The 13,563-nt window shown below is 39.1% G+C and overlaps 2 protein-coding genes across 8 annotated transcripts; one reads left to right on the plus strand and one right to left on the minus strand.

Moving 5' to 3' along the window:
* The first annotated feature begins 228 nt into the window (after positions 1 to 228).
* On the plus strand, positions 229 to 6,326 carry LOC116397884 (B-cell receptor CD22). 5 transcript variants are annotated; one of them, XM_031873783.1, is made up of 8 exons: positions 229 to 493; positions 1,098 to 1,240; positions 1,442 to 1,524; positions 1,620 to 1,825; positions 3,166 to 3,429; positions 3,555 to 3,848; positions 4,587 to 4,680; positions 5,121 to 6,326. In XM_031873783.1, exons 1-8 carry the CDS (start codon positions 433 to 435, stop codon positions 5,182 to 5,184), a joined length of 1,209 nt encoding a protein of 402 aa, XP_031729643.1. In that variant the 5' UTR covers positions 229 to 432; the 3' UTR covers positions 5,185 to 6,326. The 5 variants fall into 5 exon arrangements, with proteins under 5 accessions (XP_031729643.1, XP_031729645.1, XP_031729644.1 ...); XM_031873785.1 differs by lacking the exon at positions 5,121 to 6,326 and adding an exon at positions 4,230 to 4,297 and having other exon boundaries at positions 3,555 to 3,857; positions 4,587 to 4,675; XM_031873782.1 differs by having other exon boundaries at positions 230 to 493; positions 3,555 to 3,857.
* A 58-nt stretch (positions 6,327 to 6,384) lies between these two features.
* cd22 (cd22 molecule) lies at positions 6,385 to 13,554 on the minus strand. Of its 3 annotated transcripts, XM_031873779.1 has the most exons (8): positions 13,433 to 13,554; positions 11,661 to 11,887; positions 10,945 to 11,289; positions 10,238 to 10,459; positions 9,165 to 9,452; positions 8,788 to 8,869; positions 8,642 to 8,675; positions 6,385 to 8,560 (listed from the first exon to the last, which is right to left on the minus strand). In XM_031873779.1, exons 2-8 carry the CDS (start codon positions 11,830 to 11,832, stop codon positions 8,441 to 8,443), a joined length of 1,263 nt encoding a protein of 420 aa, XP_031729639.1. In that variant the 5' UTR covers positions 11,833 to 11,887; positions 13,433 to 13,554; the 3' UTR covers positions 6,385 to 8,440. The 3 variants fall into 3 exon arrangements, with proteins under 3 accessions (XP_031729639.1, XP_031729641.1, XP_031729640.1); XM_031873781.1 differs by lacking the exon at positions 10,238 to 10,459; XM_031873780.1 differs by lacking the exon at positions 8,642 to 8,675.
* Positions 13,555 to 13,563: the final 9 nt, after the last annotated feature.

Genomic DNA, 13,563 nt, shown 5'->3' on the forward strand with positions numbered 1-13,563 from the left:
AAGGGATTGTAAACTGATTTAAGGATGTCAGCTGTTTTTGTATAGATATTACTCTGAGCTAATGTGAATGAAGCTTCATGTCTCTGTTGGTACAGCTTGGCCAGTAAACACAGTGTCCCCCATCCACCATCTACCCACACATTTATTTACAGTGAGCTCCCTTTGCTGACATGAAAGCCAAGTCATCATCACAGTTCCTCGTTGACAGAGAAAATAAAAGGGAAGTCTGACCAAAAAAGAATTCGCTCTGGATGAAGGGAAGCAGGCACATCAGCGAGTTTAACTACAGAGTAGAGGAGGGTAGATTGGTTGACAGAGTCACAGAGGGAGGCGAGCAGACAGGAAGCCAAAAGGAAGAGAGCAGGTGACTGAGGTAGGAAGGTCAGAAGATCACAACAAAACAAGCATCAGCCACAGCAGGAAGAGAAGAAGATGGGTGGACGAGAGGCACAGTGCTGCTGTTGCTGGCTGCTCTTCACACTCTCTCTGACAGGTAAGACTACCGGCAACATCTATGGTGACACCATTTAGCACTGGGCAGATCACATGACCCGGCATATGTCTGGAGTTTCAACACTGATTGAAGAGAATTAACTGAAAGTGTTGAGCTGGACAGGTCATTCTTAGACTGGCAACCATGTGGCATTTGAAGCTGATGTGTGGTCACAACGGATTGGAGGATTACTTCAGTGGCATTTGTGTAACACCTTCCCCAATTGTTATGTTGCAGTTGCCAAAAAAAAAATCTTTTTTCAATTCTGGGGCAACAAGTAGGCTACAACCAGAACTATATGAATGTATATGTTCTTGTTGCATTCTTACATTGCACCAAAAAATAAATCCTATGGGTAGAGACCAAGTCCTTCTGAGCAGACACAAACTTATTTCGGTTTAAGGATTTTTAAATGTTCAGAAATACAGTGTTGGACATTGTAGCAACTCAGATTTGTCAGTTATCCATCTGTCACTGGATAATGTCATTTAATACTGAAAATCCGTTATACGTCAAATATATTCCCTTATCTTTAATTGAGTTCATTTTACACCATTGCAATGTAACTTGGTGGTTATTTTAACACATATCCTCTGCCCATCAGGTATTCTTGCAGGTGATTGGTCAGTTCGTCTCCCCTCCAGTCCTATCTGTGCGGTGATTGGTTCCTCTGTGGTTATCCCTTGTTCATATGACTACCCCCAACATTCTAATGAAACCAAGGAAGAGGGACGGCTCTCTACTCAGGTAATTCAATAAAGAAGGCATTGTTAGCCGTTGCAATACATCCTGCAGTGTGTCTTTAACCAGAAGACTTTCTCTGCAAGGTTTCAAATAAATAAATAAGCTTGCAATAAGTGGTTTGAACATCTGAAACCAGAATAACATAGGCATAAGCATCTGATAATTTGCTTCATTTTCTTTTTTTATCAAATGTGACTCTATTAGGGTGGAGGAGGAGAAGAAGGACAACAGTACAAAGTTTTGTCTGAGATGTGGTGTCTCGAAGACAGTCGCTGTATAACATCAAGGTATTGTTGGAGGCGCACTGAAAGACCTGCGATTCATTTAGGCAAAGCACTCATAGTACGTATAGTAAGTATCTAAGTCTATCTGTCCGTCTTAGATACGTCTTCCACAGTGCCGGTATCTCCCCAGATCCATCCTACCAGAACAGGGTGGGGTACCTGGGACAACCAGGGACAAAAAACTGCTCTTTGACAATCTCTGATGTGAGAAAGTCGGACAGTGGAGCATACGTGTTTTACCTCATCACCAGCCACCCTACACAGAAGATGCCAGAGCAGAGCGGTGTACAGCTCCTGGTGGCAGGTGGGAATATTTCGTTTACAACTGACCATAATCAACATGATGATCACCATCACAATCATAATTATCATCAAAAAAGAAGTTCCATCACAATCAATGGCTCACAATTTGTAGAGTTGCAAAGTATTTAAGACAATAAAAACATAAAGCAAGATTCAAAATGGTGACAACATGACATGTCATGTATCTGTATGTTTTTGCCAACAGGGTGTTTTTATGACTTAACTTTTTACCTATAGCTCACATTTAAAATCATAAAGAAAAAACTGGCAGTTTTACAGTCTTTTTATTTGTCCTTCCTCAATGTTGTGACTGTTTTTGTTCATCTTTGTGTCTCACTAGCACACTGTCTCACTGCCTGTCCTCCTGACACTAACTGCCCAGTTGGTAATCTTTCAAGAAACAAACATAAAACTAAGAATATTTGTACTTTGCATGCTACTTCAATACTTAACAACAAGAGTTGATGTTCTGGCACCGTCACTTTAAGTGAACCACTTCCTTTATGCAACTCTGTTCGACACTTTGTGCTATTTATGAGAAGTAGAACTGAAACTGACTACTGACTGACCATAAATAATGTACACTTTGAGGTAATAATCTGTTTCACAATGTCAAAGGCCAGTTACAGTTTTCTAGCCGAGTCATCGCTCACAGCCAATCATGTAAAGACAAACTGTAAACTAGTATTTAGTGAACTTTTCAAAAACAGGGGAGCAATTTAAGGCATTAGCACCTGTTGAAAAGCAATCTCATTGTGGGCGTGGAAAACATGGGGTGTTGGGAAATGGTGGCGTTGTTCCACCACAAAGATAGTCTTAAGAAATTATTGAGAAACGTCTGTGTGGAGTCTTGTCTGAACTCTTGTTGTTTTCTTGTTTTTCTCTCTCTGTGGCCATACTGTATCGATGCCTGTGTTCTGGTAATTTGTGGCAGATTAGAGCAAAACAATAAAAAAAAAAGGTAGAATACAGGAGAACAGAAATTAATTATCAAACAAAAGTTGGATATTTGTATTCGGCTGAAAGATTTTCAACTGAGTAAATACAGCGGTTTAACAATTTTTCCACCAGAATTGGGTAAAAAACAGAGAAAAAATATATATAATAGGTGTCATACTATTGTTGGTCACTAATTAATAAACGTCTGAAAACAGTCCTGAAGAAACATCATAAAAAAGAAAGCAAAAACATTGTATGTTTGTATTTCTTCAATGGTTTAGCCCTGCTGAAGTACACGCAGACTATCCAGTCAAATGATAACTTTTGTCTACTGGAATATCTGAAGTAAATACTCTAACCACATATACATTTGTCATCTTTCCTAACTCTCGTTTTCTCCAGACTCCGCCAGCGCCGTCGCAGTGTCCGCAAGTCCCTCCAGTGATATCACGGAAGGCGGGGCCTTACGTCTGGCCTGCTGCAGCCCTGCGGCCAGTCCACAGGCCCGTTTCAGATGGTACAAGAGCACAAGCACCAGCCTGAGACATGCTGGACAGGTGTGGAACATCAGTGAGGTTACATCCGATGACTCTGGCAGCTACTACTGTGAAATACACACTGGAGATAAAGTGCAGAACTCAACAAAGCTGCACATTGACGTAGAGTGTAAGTAAAGTTAATCCTGATTTAGACATTCTGTCTGTTGCTGTGCGTAACATTAACATAAGCTAAGCAAGGGGCTTCTGACTAGAATATTGAAGCAACTGACCTTTCATCTCCTTCCTGTCTAGATTCTCCTCGAAACACAGCTGTCTCTGTCGCTCAGACACAGGCCGGGCTTCCTGTGACTCTGACCTGCAGCAGTGACGCTAACCCGCCTGTCCACACTTACACCTGGTACCAGGGTGCAGCATGCCTCCCTACGGCAGACAAAAGCGTTCATCAAGCAAGGCAATCGCCGGCTCAACCCACAGGACAAGGCCCGACCCTCAGCAGTGCCAACATCACCGCTGAGCAGAATGGGCAGCACTGCTGTATAGCACGCAACAGGCACGGATCACAGACCGACAGCACAACACTCACAGGTACCAAAGGTAGGTCCATGGCGAGCCTGTCATTCAAACAATCAGGAGTTTTTCAGTTTTCAGTGGCAAGTATGTTCGCCCCTCAATCTTGCAGAAAATTGTCCCACAGTAACACCTGGCAGGGTCGAGCAGGTGTTTTTGGACATTTTTGAAAAAAACAGGCAGTGCTTACATGACAGAGGTGACAGATGGATTCACAAATGCTGTAGTGGGCATTTTGTATACTCTCACCTTTGACAATGACAATAAATCTGACCCTTACCCATAACAAAGTAAAATGATTTATCCAGTTGGCCACTAAGATATTTTGGCCACGTATAATTGGGGAGATATTTGTGATTCGTTGTCTTGCTCAAAACCATTTTTTTTTTGTGTGTCCAGAGGAGATCGAGCCACCAATCCTGTAATTAATGGCTGACCCATTCTGCCACTATCTGACTCTTTTTAAGGTTCTGTGAAGTCCACATTATTTTTACATTTGACAACCTACTTATCTATTCTCTATCTTTGAGATGCAACAGAAAAAAAGACGACTCTGTCCAGTCAGTATTTAGTTTAAATATTTTACATTTAATCCATTAAGAACAAACACCACTCTGCTGTCATGAAGCCCAACATTATGAAATACCACAACATTTGACATACTCTTGGTCCAACGTCCGTCCATTCACATTGTATTAAAGACTACTGTCTAAGATTTGTTTGTTCAGGCTCTAATCCCTTTTCTGTCCACTACAGAGTCTGACTCTTCAGGAGGCAGACTGGTGGTTATCGGAGTGACCATCGCTGCTCTCCTGGCTATTATGGCCCTAGTGGCCTTTTTCTTGACACGGTGAGTTCTTTGCTTCTCTTACAGCTGATTTCATTTAGTTATATTTCTATCAGCATTTCAGCATCAGGAATCTTTAGAGGTACCATACCGTTTTAATACTTCAGTACTCCTAAAAAGTACGTTTGTTTTTATTTTAATTGTGTGGTTGAAAAGATCCAGTGTAGCACACAGCCTAACGAGATGTGATACTGTGTCTGAAACCTCCTGATGCTTCATTCATAACACTTTGTATTCATGTTTGTTGCTTGAACTATTTCAATAATAAGATGCGACTATAACGTGTCACTAAAAGGTTGAGGCGATGCCCACAATATAGTCTGAATATTAGCCAAAGTTCTTCAGTTTTAATAAATTTGGTTTCTTAAGACAAATGTATCAAGATCAAAATAACTTGATAATGTAAATGGCAATGTTTTTTGATCAATTCTTTGTCCTTTCAGGAGACAGAAGTCATCCAGACACCAGTCGTATGTCCTCACTGAGACAACTGCTTCAGCCCCTTAAGGACTCATTCAGCACAAAGTACAAACACCAGAAGAGACATGTTTTATTTAATCAAGTAACTCGCACCTCATGTTGCCAAGTAAACCCTGATGATACAATCAGACAAATTCAAACTAGTATTGCTTTCACATGCTGTTGCACATTTGGGCTCCTTGAAATCATGCACACAGAAGAAAACCAACTTACAAGCCCGTTTGCAGTGGTGTCAACTCACACAGTGGGACAACCTGAAGATCAGGACACGGGACACAATCCTGAAACCCTTAATTCCTGGATTTCAATGAACTGAGCTCAATGAGGATCAACGCTTTAAGAGACTAAATGGTTAATTTGAAAACTGACAGAACTGAAGCAAATAGTCTGAATATCTTCCACTTGTTTAAGTGTGATTGTGCTTTGGGATAAACTAAACACTGCTGTCAGGAGTTAACCAAGCAATCTTCAAGAAAAGAAAAAATGTATTGTATCAGAGATAATAGAAAATCTGCTGTTTTCATTAGAGGTCCTCCTACTTTGTTTTCTAGTCGGTTGAACTGTTGCAGGAATACATTTTAAATTCACGCCACAGAGAGCACCCAGCTATGTATAAGCAATGTCAAGAAACAGCAGTTTCTGGAAGCCTGTTGGTGATGAGGAGAATGAAGATGATGACGGAAAACAGTCATAATAATCCAATTAGGAGAATTTTACAGTTAGGCCGGGCCTCATCTGTGTGGTTTTGAGTAAACTCTTCAGTGTGATAAGGCTCTAAACGATAATGACCAGAGCCTGAGGATGAAAACCAGGAGGACAGTGACTCTGACATCCATTTACAAAACATACTTGGACATCAACTCCTCATCTCATTAGTCTATTTTTAGAATGTTTCTTGCGTCTGATTTATCATATTAAATTGAGTTGAGTAAAGTGGTGCACACATGCTAATAAAGTAAACAAGGAAGTGCTTGAGTTTTCAAATATTTAAAGAGACAGTTTCACATAATGTATGTACATGTTAGTTCGAGAGCCGATTGTCAGGTTCAGTTACTGGACAATTTTTACATCTATCTGACGATTTAACGAGAAAGAGAGGGTCTACATATTGTAATAGATAGATAGATGTATACTTTATTCATCCCCAGGGGGGAATTTGTACGTTACAGCAGCAAAACATACAAAGTAAGCAAAGTAACAGAGTAACCAAACATATTAAGTATTAAAAAATGCACAATATATACAATGAAATAGAAGTGTTAAATTAACTAACTAGGTAAAAAACAGTAGTGCAAAGATCAACCACCAGCAAACAACACTAATGCCACTAATTCATAGTAATATATACTGAGTTTCTAATTTAAAAGATTTTAGCTAGTGCATCTCACCTGAGATGTGTTCTGAATGGGATGCAATTAGGGTATTGAAGAAGATTACCAGACCATAATGTACATGAGTATGTTAAACTCAAGGTGGCAGCAGATCCTGATTTGACCACAATGATTCTTGATACAGTCTGCTGCACAATACAAGTAGTGAATCACTCAAACAACTAAATCATGTTCAGCAACAACACCTTCATGATGAAATAGTATTCATTTAGTATTTTATTAATAAAAAATGAAGTAATGTTTTCCTGGTGTCTCCAGTGTGTCATGAGAAGGACTGAACGTTTACAGAGACAGGAGTTGTTTTTGTCCATCTTTGTGTCTCACTAGCACACTGTCTCACTGCCTGTCCTCCTGACACTAACTGCCCAGTTGGTAATCTTTCAAGAAACAAACATAAAACTAAGAATGTTACTTCAATACTTGAATAACAAGAGTTGATGTTCTGGCACCGTCACTTTAAGTGAACCACTTCCTTTATGCAACTTCTAATGGGAAAAATATGTTATAGTATCATGGAAAGTTTTAAAAGATGTACCACTGAAAGTGAGAAACACAGACACTGACAAAACACAACAGATGAAGTAGTTAATCAATTTATGAACCTGATGTCCTGTTTTTCCTACTTTTGGTTGATCACACGCTCCCACACAAGAAGGGGAAGTGAAGACACACCGTCTTCTTTGTCTGTATGGCAAGTTTGAGACAGACCTCGAAACTGTAACTTACTCTCAGTTGAATGCACCTGGCAGACTCCAGATAATGAGCAGATCAAGACAGCCTTTGTCAAAAGACCTGTACTCCCCTATGAATGTCTTATCTGAAGGCGTGAACCTCTGTCTGCATAAAAATGATGTGGTGTCTGATACTTAGTCGAAGCATTCACACAGTCTACTGAATACGTAGCTGTTGTGCTTTCTTCCCTCTTGCAAGAGAATAAAACGGAAAAAGACAACTTTGAATCTTCTGATGACTTCATTATTGATTTGTGAACAAAAACTCTCTTCTCCCGATTAACCTAGAAATATTCCACTACAAAATCTGTTCGACACTTTGTGCTATTTATGAAGAAGTAGAACTGAAACTGACCACTGACTGCCCATAAATAATGTACACTTTGAGGTAATAATCTGTTTCACAATGTTGTGTTTTTCATGTTTTTATCTCTGTGGCCATACTGTATCTGTGCCTTTGTGATTAAACCACATGAAGTTCTGGTAATCTGTTGCAGATTAGAGCAAAACAATACAAAAAAATGGTAGAATACAGGAGAATACAGAAATTAATTATCAAACAAACATTTGATAATTAATTATCAAACAAACATTTGATAATTAATTATCAAACAAACATTTGATAATTAATTATCAAACAAACATTTGATAAATAATTATCAAACAAACGTTTGATATTTGTATTCGGCTGAAAGATTTTTATGAGTAAATACAGCAGTTTAACAATTTTTCCACCAGAATTGGGTAAAAAACAAAGACTATCAGAGAAAAATATATATAATAGGTTTCATACTATTGTTGGTCATACATTAATAAACATCTGCCAACAGTCCTGAAGAAACATCATAAAAAAGAAAGCAAAGACATTGTATGTATGCATTTCTTCAATGGTTTAGCCCTGCTGAAGTACACGCAGACTATCCAGTCAAATGATAACATTTGTCTACTGGAATATCTAAAGTAAATACTCTAACCACATATACATTTGTCCTCTTTCCTAACCTGCGAAGGACTGAACCTTTACAGAGACAGGAGTTGTAAACGAATGAGAGGTGCAGCTGCACATTTCATGTCGGCAAACTTGCTGCTCTACTCGTAACTCCAGCTGTTTTTTGGTTGAGCTCCGGGCAGCATACAAACCTTAGACATTCGCATACCAAGTCATGTATCGAGTGTAATGAGGCTCAGGCAGAGGCAGGTTTCATACATTTCCTTCTGTGTAACCATGTTCTTTTGGCCCATTTCAGCAGTGCTGATGTTTTCATAATCACGATTTCTCTCCTGAAACATAACGGGACAACTTTAGACATTTTGTGTTTAACTGTCGTTCATTTCACTGAAACAGAACCACGTCCCTCTTACCTCTTTATCCACAGCAGATTTACTTCTCAGCCTCCTTTAACAATGGAATGAGAAAAGTGTGTACATTGAACTCTTCTTCTTTTCATGCAGTCACAGTATGAAATGACAGGTACAGAATCAAGAGTGTTGTGTATAACTTAACTTACCATGCCCAAATAATAACTATTGGAAGCAACAGGCCAATAAAGACTTTGACTCCAATACCAACAAAGAGGATGACACGGTTTGCTGTTAGTAGAAATAGAAACAAACAGTGTGAGAAATTAAACTATCTCATAAATATTGATTATATTGCACTTTACCGTATTTTCTACAATCTTTTTAACAAGAACGTTCAAGTCTAACTCTAGATTTATGGTTGCATATAAGATTTATCAAATTTTATTGTTTCCCCGATCCCCTAAAAACACTTCCAATCACGCTAGTTTACACCAATGACTATCATTCCTCAGATGAGCTTCTTGATCACATATCAATAACATTTTTTTTAACAGGTTGTAATTGCTTATCTTCCCATACTCACTGTCTGTTTCGTCCACTGTTAGCAGCACCTCGTTTGAGTTGTTTTCTCCCAGTCGGTTGCTGGCCTGGCAGAGGTAGAGTCCAGTGTGGGACGCCTCCACAGAAGGGAGAGACAGCACCTGTCCTGACCCCACCTGGAGCAGGGAGCTGAAACTGGAACCAGCACTGCTGTACCAGGTGTAGTTGTCTGCTGCAGGGTTAGCAGCACTGCTGCAGGTCAGATTCACACTGCTGCCCATTGTCAGGTGGCCCGAATAACTCATCTCAACAGACACATTCAACGGGGGATCTGCATCAAAAACACAACCACTGTGCTGTTTATACATGAACTTAGAGGTAGGATTTTTTTACAAATTTAAAAGAAAACATTTATAGATAATCCCGATCATTTGTAGCCAACGCAATAGCAGAAGGAATGAGTCCTAAAAAATGGAAATTAGTTTGCATTTTTACACTTTCAGTTCCCTCGTCGTAATGTCAACGGGTTTTCTGAATATGTTTTTGATTAGATGTTTAAAATAAAGTTTGTATTTAACACAAGTTTATGACATTTAAGCGTCTTGTTCTTACAACCTATTCTCACTTTAGTAGGTTCCCCTATTGTGAAATCTGAAGCGTTTCCTGTTTTAAAAGAGGCGCTTGCTAACAAGTGGATAAATGGCACTACTAAATGTCAAACGTTAAGACATAGTTCATCATGTTGCTGCTGGCAGTAGCTTCTTATAAATAGGGAGACATGAAAGTGGCATTAATATGCTTTTCCATCTCAATATGCAATAACAAGCAGTGCCAAGTATTCTCCCCAATATGTTGATGTATTCCTCTAAATCAGGGGTCACCAACCTTTTTTAAACTGAGAGCTACTTCAAGGGTACCGAGTAGTACGAAGGGCTACTTATTTGACACAAACTTCCTGAATAACAAAATTGCACAGATCACCATAATAATAATATTATATGTGAAGAGACCGTTTGATCACATGTCAGTTAATTATTCCTCACAATAATTATTAACCCATAATTATTACTGAATTATGGGTTTCTCAACCAACAATGTCATAATAAACATACTTACACTGAACACGCAGAGCCACAGGGTCAGATAGCACTGACTCCTGTCCTTTGACAGCGCAAAAATAATTCCCAGCATCCTCTGCTCGAGCCTGGAACTCGGATGTGGCTACAGGAAGTCCATCTTTAAACCAAACTGTGCCATTAAGCTGGCAGGTTGTGATACATTCAAGAGTCACGTAGTCTCCAGCTCTCACACTGTCAGGGTAAACTTTGGCACTCAGCTCTGCATTGGTTGATTAAAGAAACAGAGACCATGATATAGAGAGGCGAAGCTCCGTCCATTGCGATGGACCACCATAGTAGTTACTTTTGAAAGAAAGATACGGAAGTCAATGCTAGGTGACAAGTAATTGTTTTGATCCCGTTTGAATTGTGCCATCAAGTACGGATATCATGTTTGTCAATTTGAAAGATATTTATGCACATCAAGTGAATTGCATTTTGCTGTAAAACTGTTGACGGTTTCACACAAAACTAAATTATACTACAGCAAACTGCGACTTTCTTGGCTTGCAAAATTATCTTTTAAATTGAAAAATATCAGATGTTTGTATGGCTCAATTCAAAATATCATTTGTCTCTCGCCGTTGACTGTCGCACACATTTTTTCAGAAATAAGGTCCCATGAAGAACACCGCAAGGGTTTGCCACTATTTTAAGAAAAGCTGAAAACATTAAAGAGTCACGCTCACTGTAGAATCATTTTACCTGTTACAGTCAGATACACTGACTCCTTACTCCGCCTTCCATACGCCTCTGTATCGAACCTGAAGTAGTAATGTCCGGTGTCATTAACCTGCAGGTCATCAATTGCCAGGCCACAGTCATGCTGCTGGTCACCAAGATATTCAAAACGATTTTGATATGAAGGAAGGTCTGAGAGCGCAACACGTCTCCAGGAGCCGTTTTCTAGTTCCCCTTTGTACCATGCAGTCTTTTTAACAGTTTCTTCATCCGTGTAGTTGTATGAGCAGCTGAGCTCCACCGACGATCCCTTTAAAGCACAGGGATCTGTTTTTTCAAAAGTCACTGACCAACCAGCACTTACAGTTTCTGCAGAGAGATCATGTAATGTATTTAATTAGTTAGGCAGAGTTAAAAGAAGGAATGGAAACATGCTGCGCTGCACCAATAGTTCCCTAACTTTAAGATGAGACTTGAGAGCATTAAAGGGAATGAATTTATTGTAAATGTCTAGAGTACCATGGGTTTAATAAAGGGTTGGTCAGGTTCCAAACATTTTAATTTGGGGAAGTGAGGACCGTGTCACCCCCCATCCCCTGTGAAAATGAAACTATGCCCTTGCTAGATGTGTTTATAACAATTCAATATGAACACAATAGAATAAAAACACTAGTTATGGAAAGAAATTCAAGCCTAGCACTTTGTCTTAAAACGGAATTTGAAAAAGAGTCACTCCTTACCTGGCTTCAGGATCAGAAGCACCAGCATTGCCAGCATCTTCTCCATCAAAGCAAAACACAAAGTTTGGAGATAGATGTGAGATTTGGGGATTTGAGCTCTCATAAGTTGGCGTGACAGCGAGCAGCATGGATCAAGAGGAAAGTTGTAGACTGGTGATATCCAAACGAACATCTGATAGTTGAACACGACGTCCTGTTAGCGACTGCCACGTCACACATTTATATTTCTGTAGAAGCAAGAGTCAGGGTAGGATGAGTCATAAAATTCTAGCAAATCTCCAAAAGATGCAACAGGAAGGACAAGAATGTGAGAACAGTAGACACACAAAAAGAGACGAAAATAGTCATAATTTAAATGGAGAACTTGTGGTTGAGACTTCATTTGCTCATGCTGATTCGTTTCTTTCCTTCTCAAATGTTTTTCACAAGACAGACTTTCAAAAGTAAGCCTACTGCGTCGGGCAGTAAGGCTTTGCTTTATGTTTTGATGCTTTTAATGTTTTTATGTGAAGCACTTTGAATTGCCTTGTTTGTTGAAATGTGCTATACAAACAAACCTTGCCTTGCCTTGCATCAAGAGGAAGAACGTCCCACCCAAACTTCAACATCAACACTAAGATGTGTATCACTATGTGACATCTCAGTCAGGTAGTTTCCTTCAGTTATTTAGTATTTTAGCAAAGTCAGTCTCAAGTTATGTTAACATGTGCACTTTCCCCACTTGAGAAGGACCGATGAGTCTACCCGCAGGATTTCTCACTAGATTTCACTCAATAACCAAACAACTTTTCTTTTTCCTCCTTTTATTTTGGTAGGTTCAGCATAGTAGTTTGTTCACTAAGCCACTTAGTGTAGCGTCGTGTGTAGTGTAGTTTAGTTTAAAAAAAACAACCTTTAAATAGAAAAGAAACACAGAAAACAAAACCCATATTCAATATACAAATTAATGTAAACAAGCAAAGCATTTGTTATAGTTTGAGTAATAAAGCACCAGTGCCACATTATATAATCTAAACTTGCCCTGCTATATTAACAAAAGTATAATTAGGACACCAAATGTTTTACATTTGAAATAGTTTTGTCCCCAAAAAAAGAATGAAATGATTCAGACTTCCATTTAGTGGATGTCCCACAGTGTCACATTACAGACGAATCCTGTTGAATCAGTTTGATTATTGAACTGTAAATATGGATTGAAGAGGTTTAAACTGTGATTAATTCAGCTGATATTCCAACAGTGCTAACCCTAGACTAACCTTCTATTTCTAGTGTGAAGTCTGACGAAGAGCTTTGCAAAAATTAATTTAAAGTGGCAGTTCAGTCAACTTGTGTTTCCAAACAAACAAGAGAATAGAAAGCACAATAAACAGCAGAATAGAAAATGAGACATTTTCAATTTTAATAATCCAAATTGTAATTCGATCAGGGCATAGTTGTTATTTTAAAGAATCATACTGGAGGTTTTTGCATGGTAACACGTTTTTTTTAATTGGTTTCCTTCCTTTTAGGCAGCAATTAGTGTCAGTTCATTTCTATGAAACTCAACTTGCAAGGACTTCAGGACAACCATGTTTGAGCAGTACTTGCTCATGCAGTGATGTGATGTCGGTAGAGATCAAATGCTGACTGTGATCATTTCAATGCAACACGTTTCAGATCTCACCAGGTTAATGTTTATTGTAATGAAGTGAAACCAAGGTAGAAAACACATGTCATTTCTGAGAAAGTCATTTGTGTGAGTGTTTTTGACTTAGCATCGTGGGGTCACTTACCTGTGGTGTGCACTGTACATCAGATGCTCTTGTAAAGAGGAGGGGAATTGTGTCTTTCCCCTCAGTCAGCAAAGGCCAGATCGGTGTCTCTTTCAACCCCCTTCGTAACTGTTTCACTTGTCTTGAGGTTC

The sequence above is a fragment of the Anarrhichthys ocellatus genome, unplaced genomic scaffold (genome assembly GCF_004355925.1).
Source record: "Anarrhichthys ocellatus isolate YVR2014 unplaced genomic scaffold, GSC_Weel_1.0 scaffold74, whole genome shotgun sequence".
NCBI lineage: Eukaryota > Metazoa > Chordata > Actinopteri > Perciformes > Anarhichadidae > Anarrhichthys > Anarrhichthys ocellatus.

Coding starts and splice junctions, on each gene's coding strand:
- LOC116397884 (XM_031873782.1), top strand. CDS start 433: ATGGGTGGACGAGAGGCACAGTGCTGCTGTTGCTGGCTGCTCTTCACA. Junction 1,525..1,619: donor AGTCGCTGTATAACATCAAG/GTATTGTTGGAG, acceptor TGTCCGTCTTAG/ATACGTCTTCCACAGTGCCG. Junction 3,430..3,554: donor GCTGCACATTGACGTAGAGT/GTAAGTAAAGTT, acceptor CTTCCTGTCTAG/ATTCTCCTCGAAACACAGCT.
- cd22 (XM_031873779.1), bottom strand. CDS start 11,832: ATGTTCGTTTGGATATCACCAGTCTACAACTTTCCTCTTGATCCATGC. Junction 11,290..11,660: donor GCTTCTGATCCTGAAGCCAG/GTAAGGAGTGAC, acceptor ATCTCTCTGCAG/AAACTGTAAGTGCTGGTTGG. Junction 10,460..10,944: donor AGTGTATCTGACTGTAACAG/GTAAAATGATTC, acceptor CAACCAATGCAG/AGCTGAGTGCCAAAGTTTAC.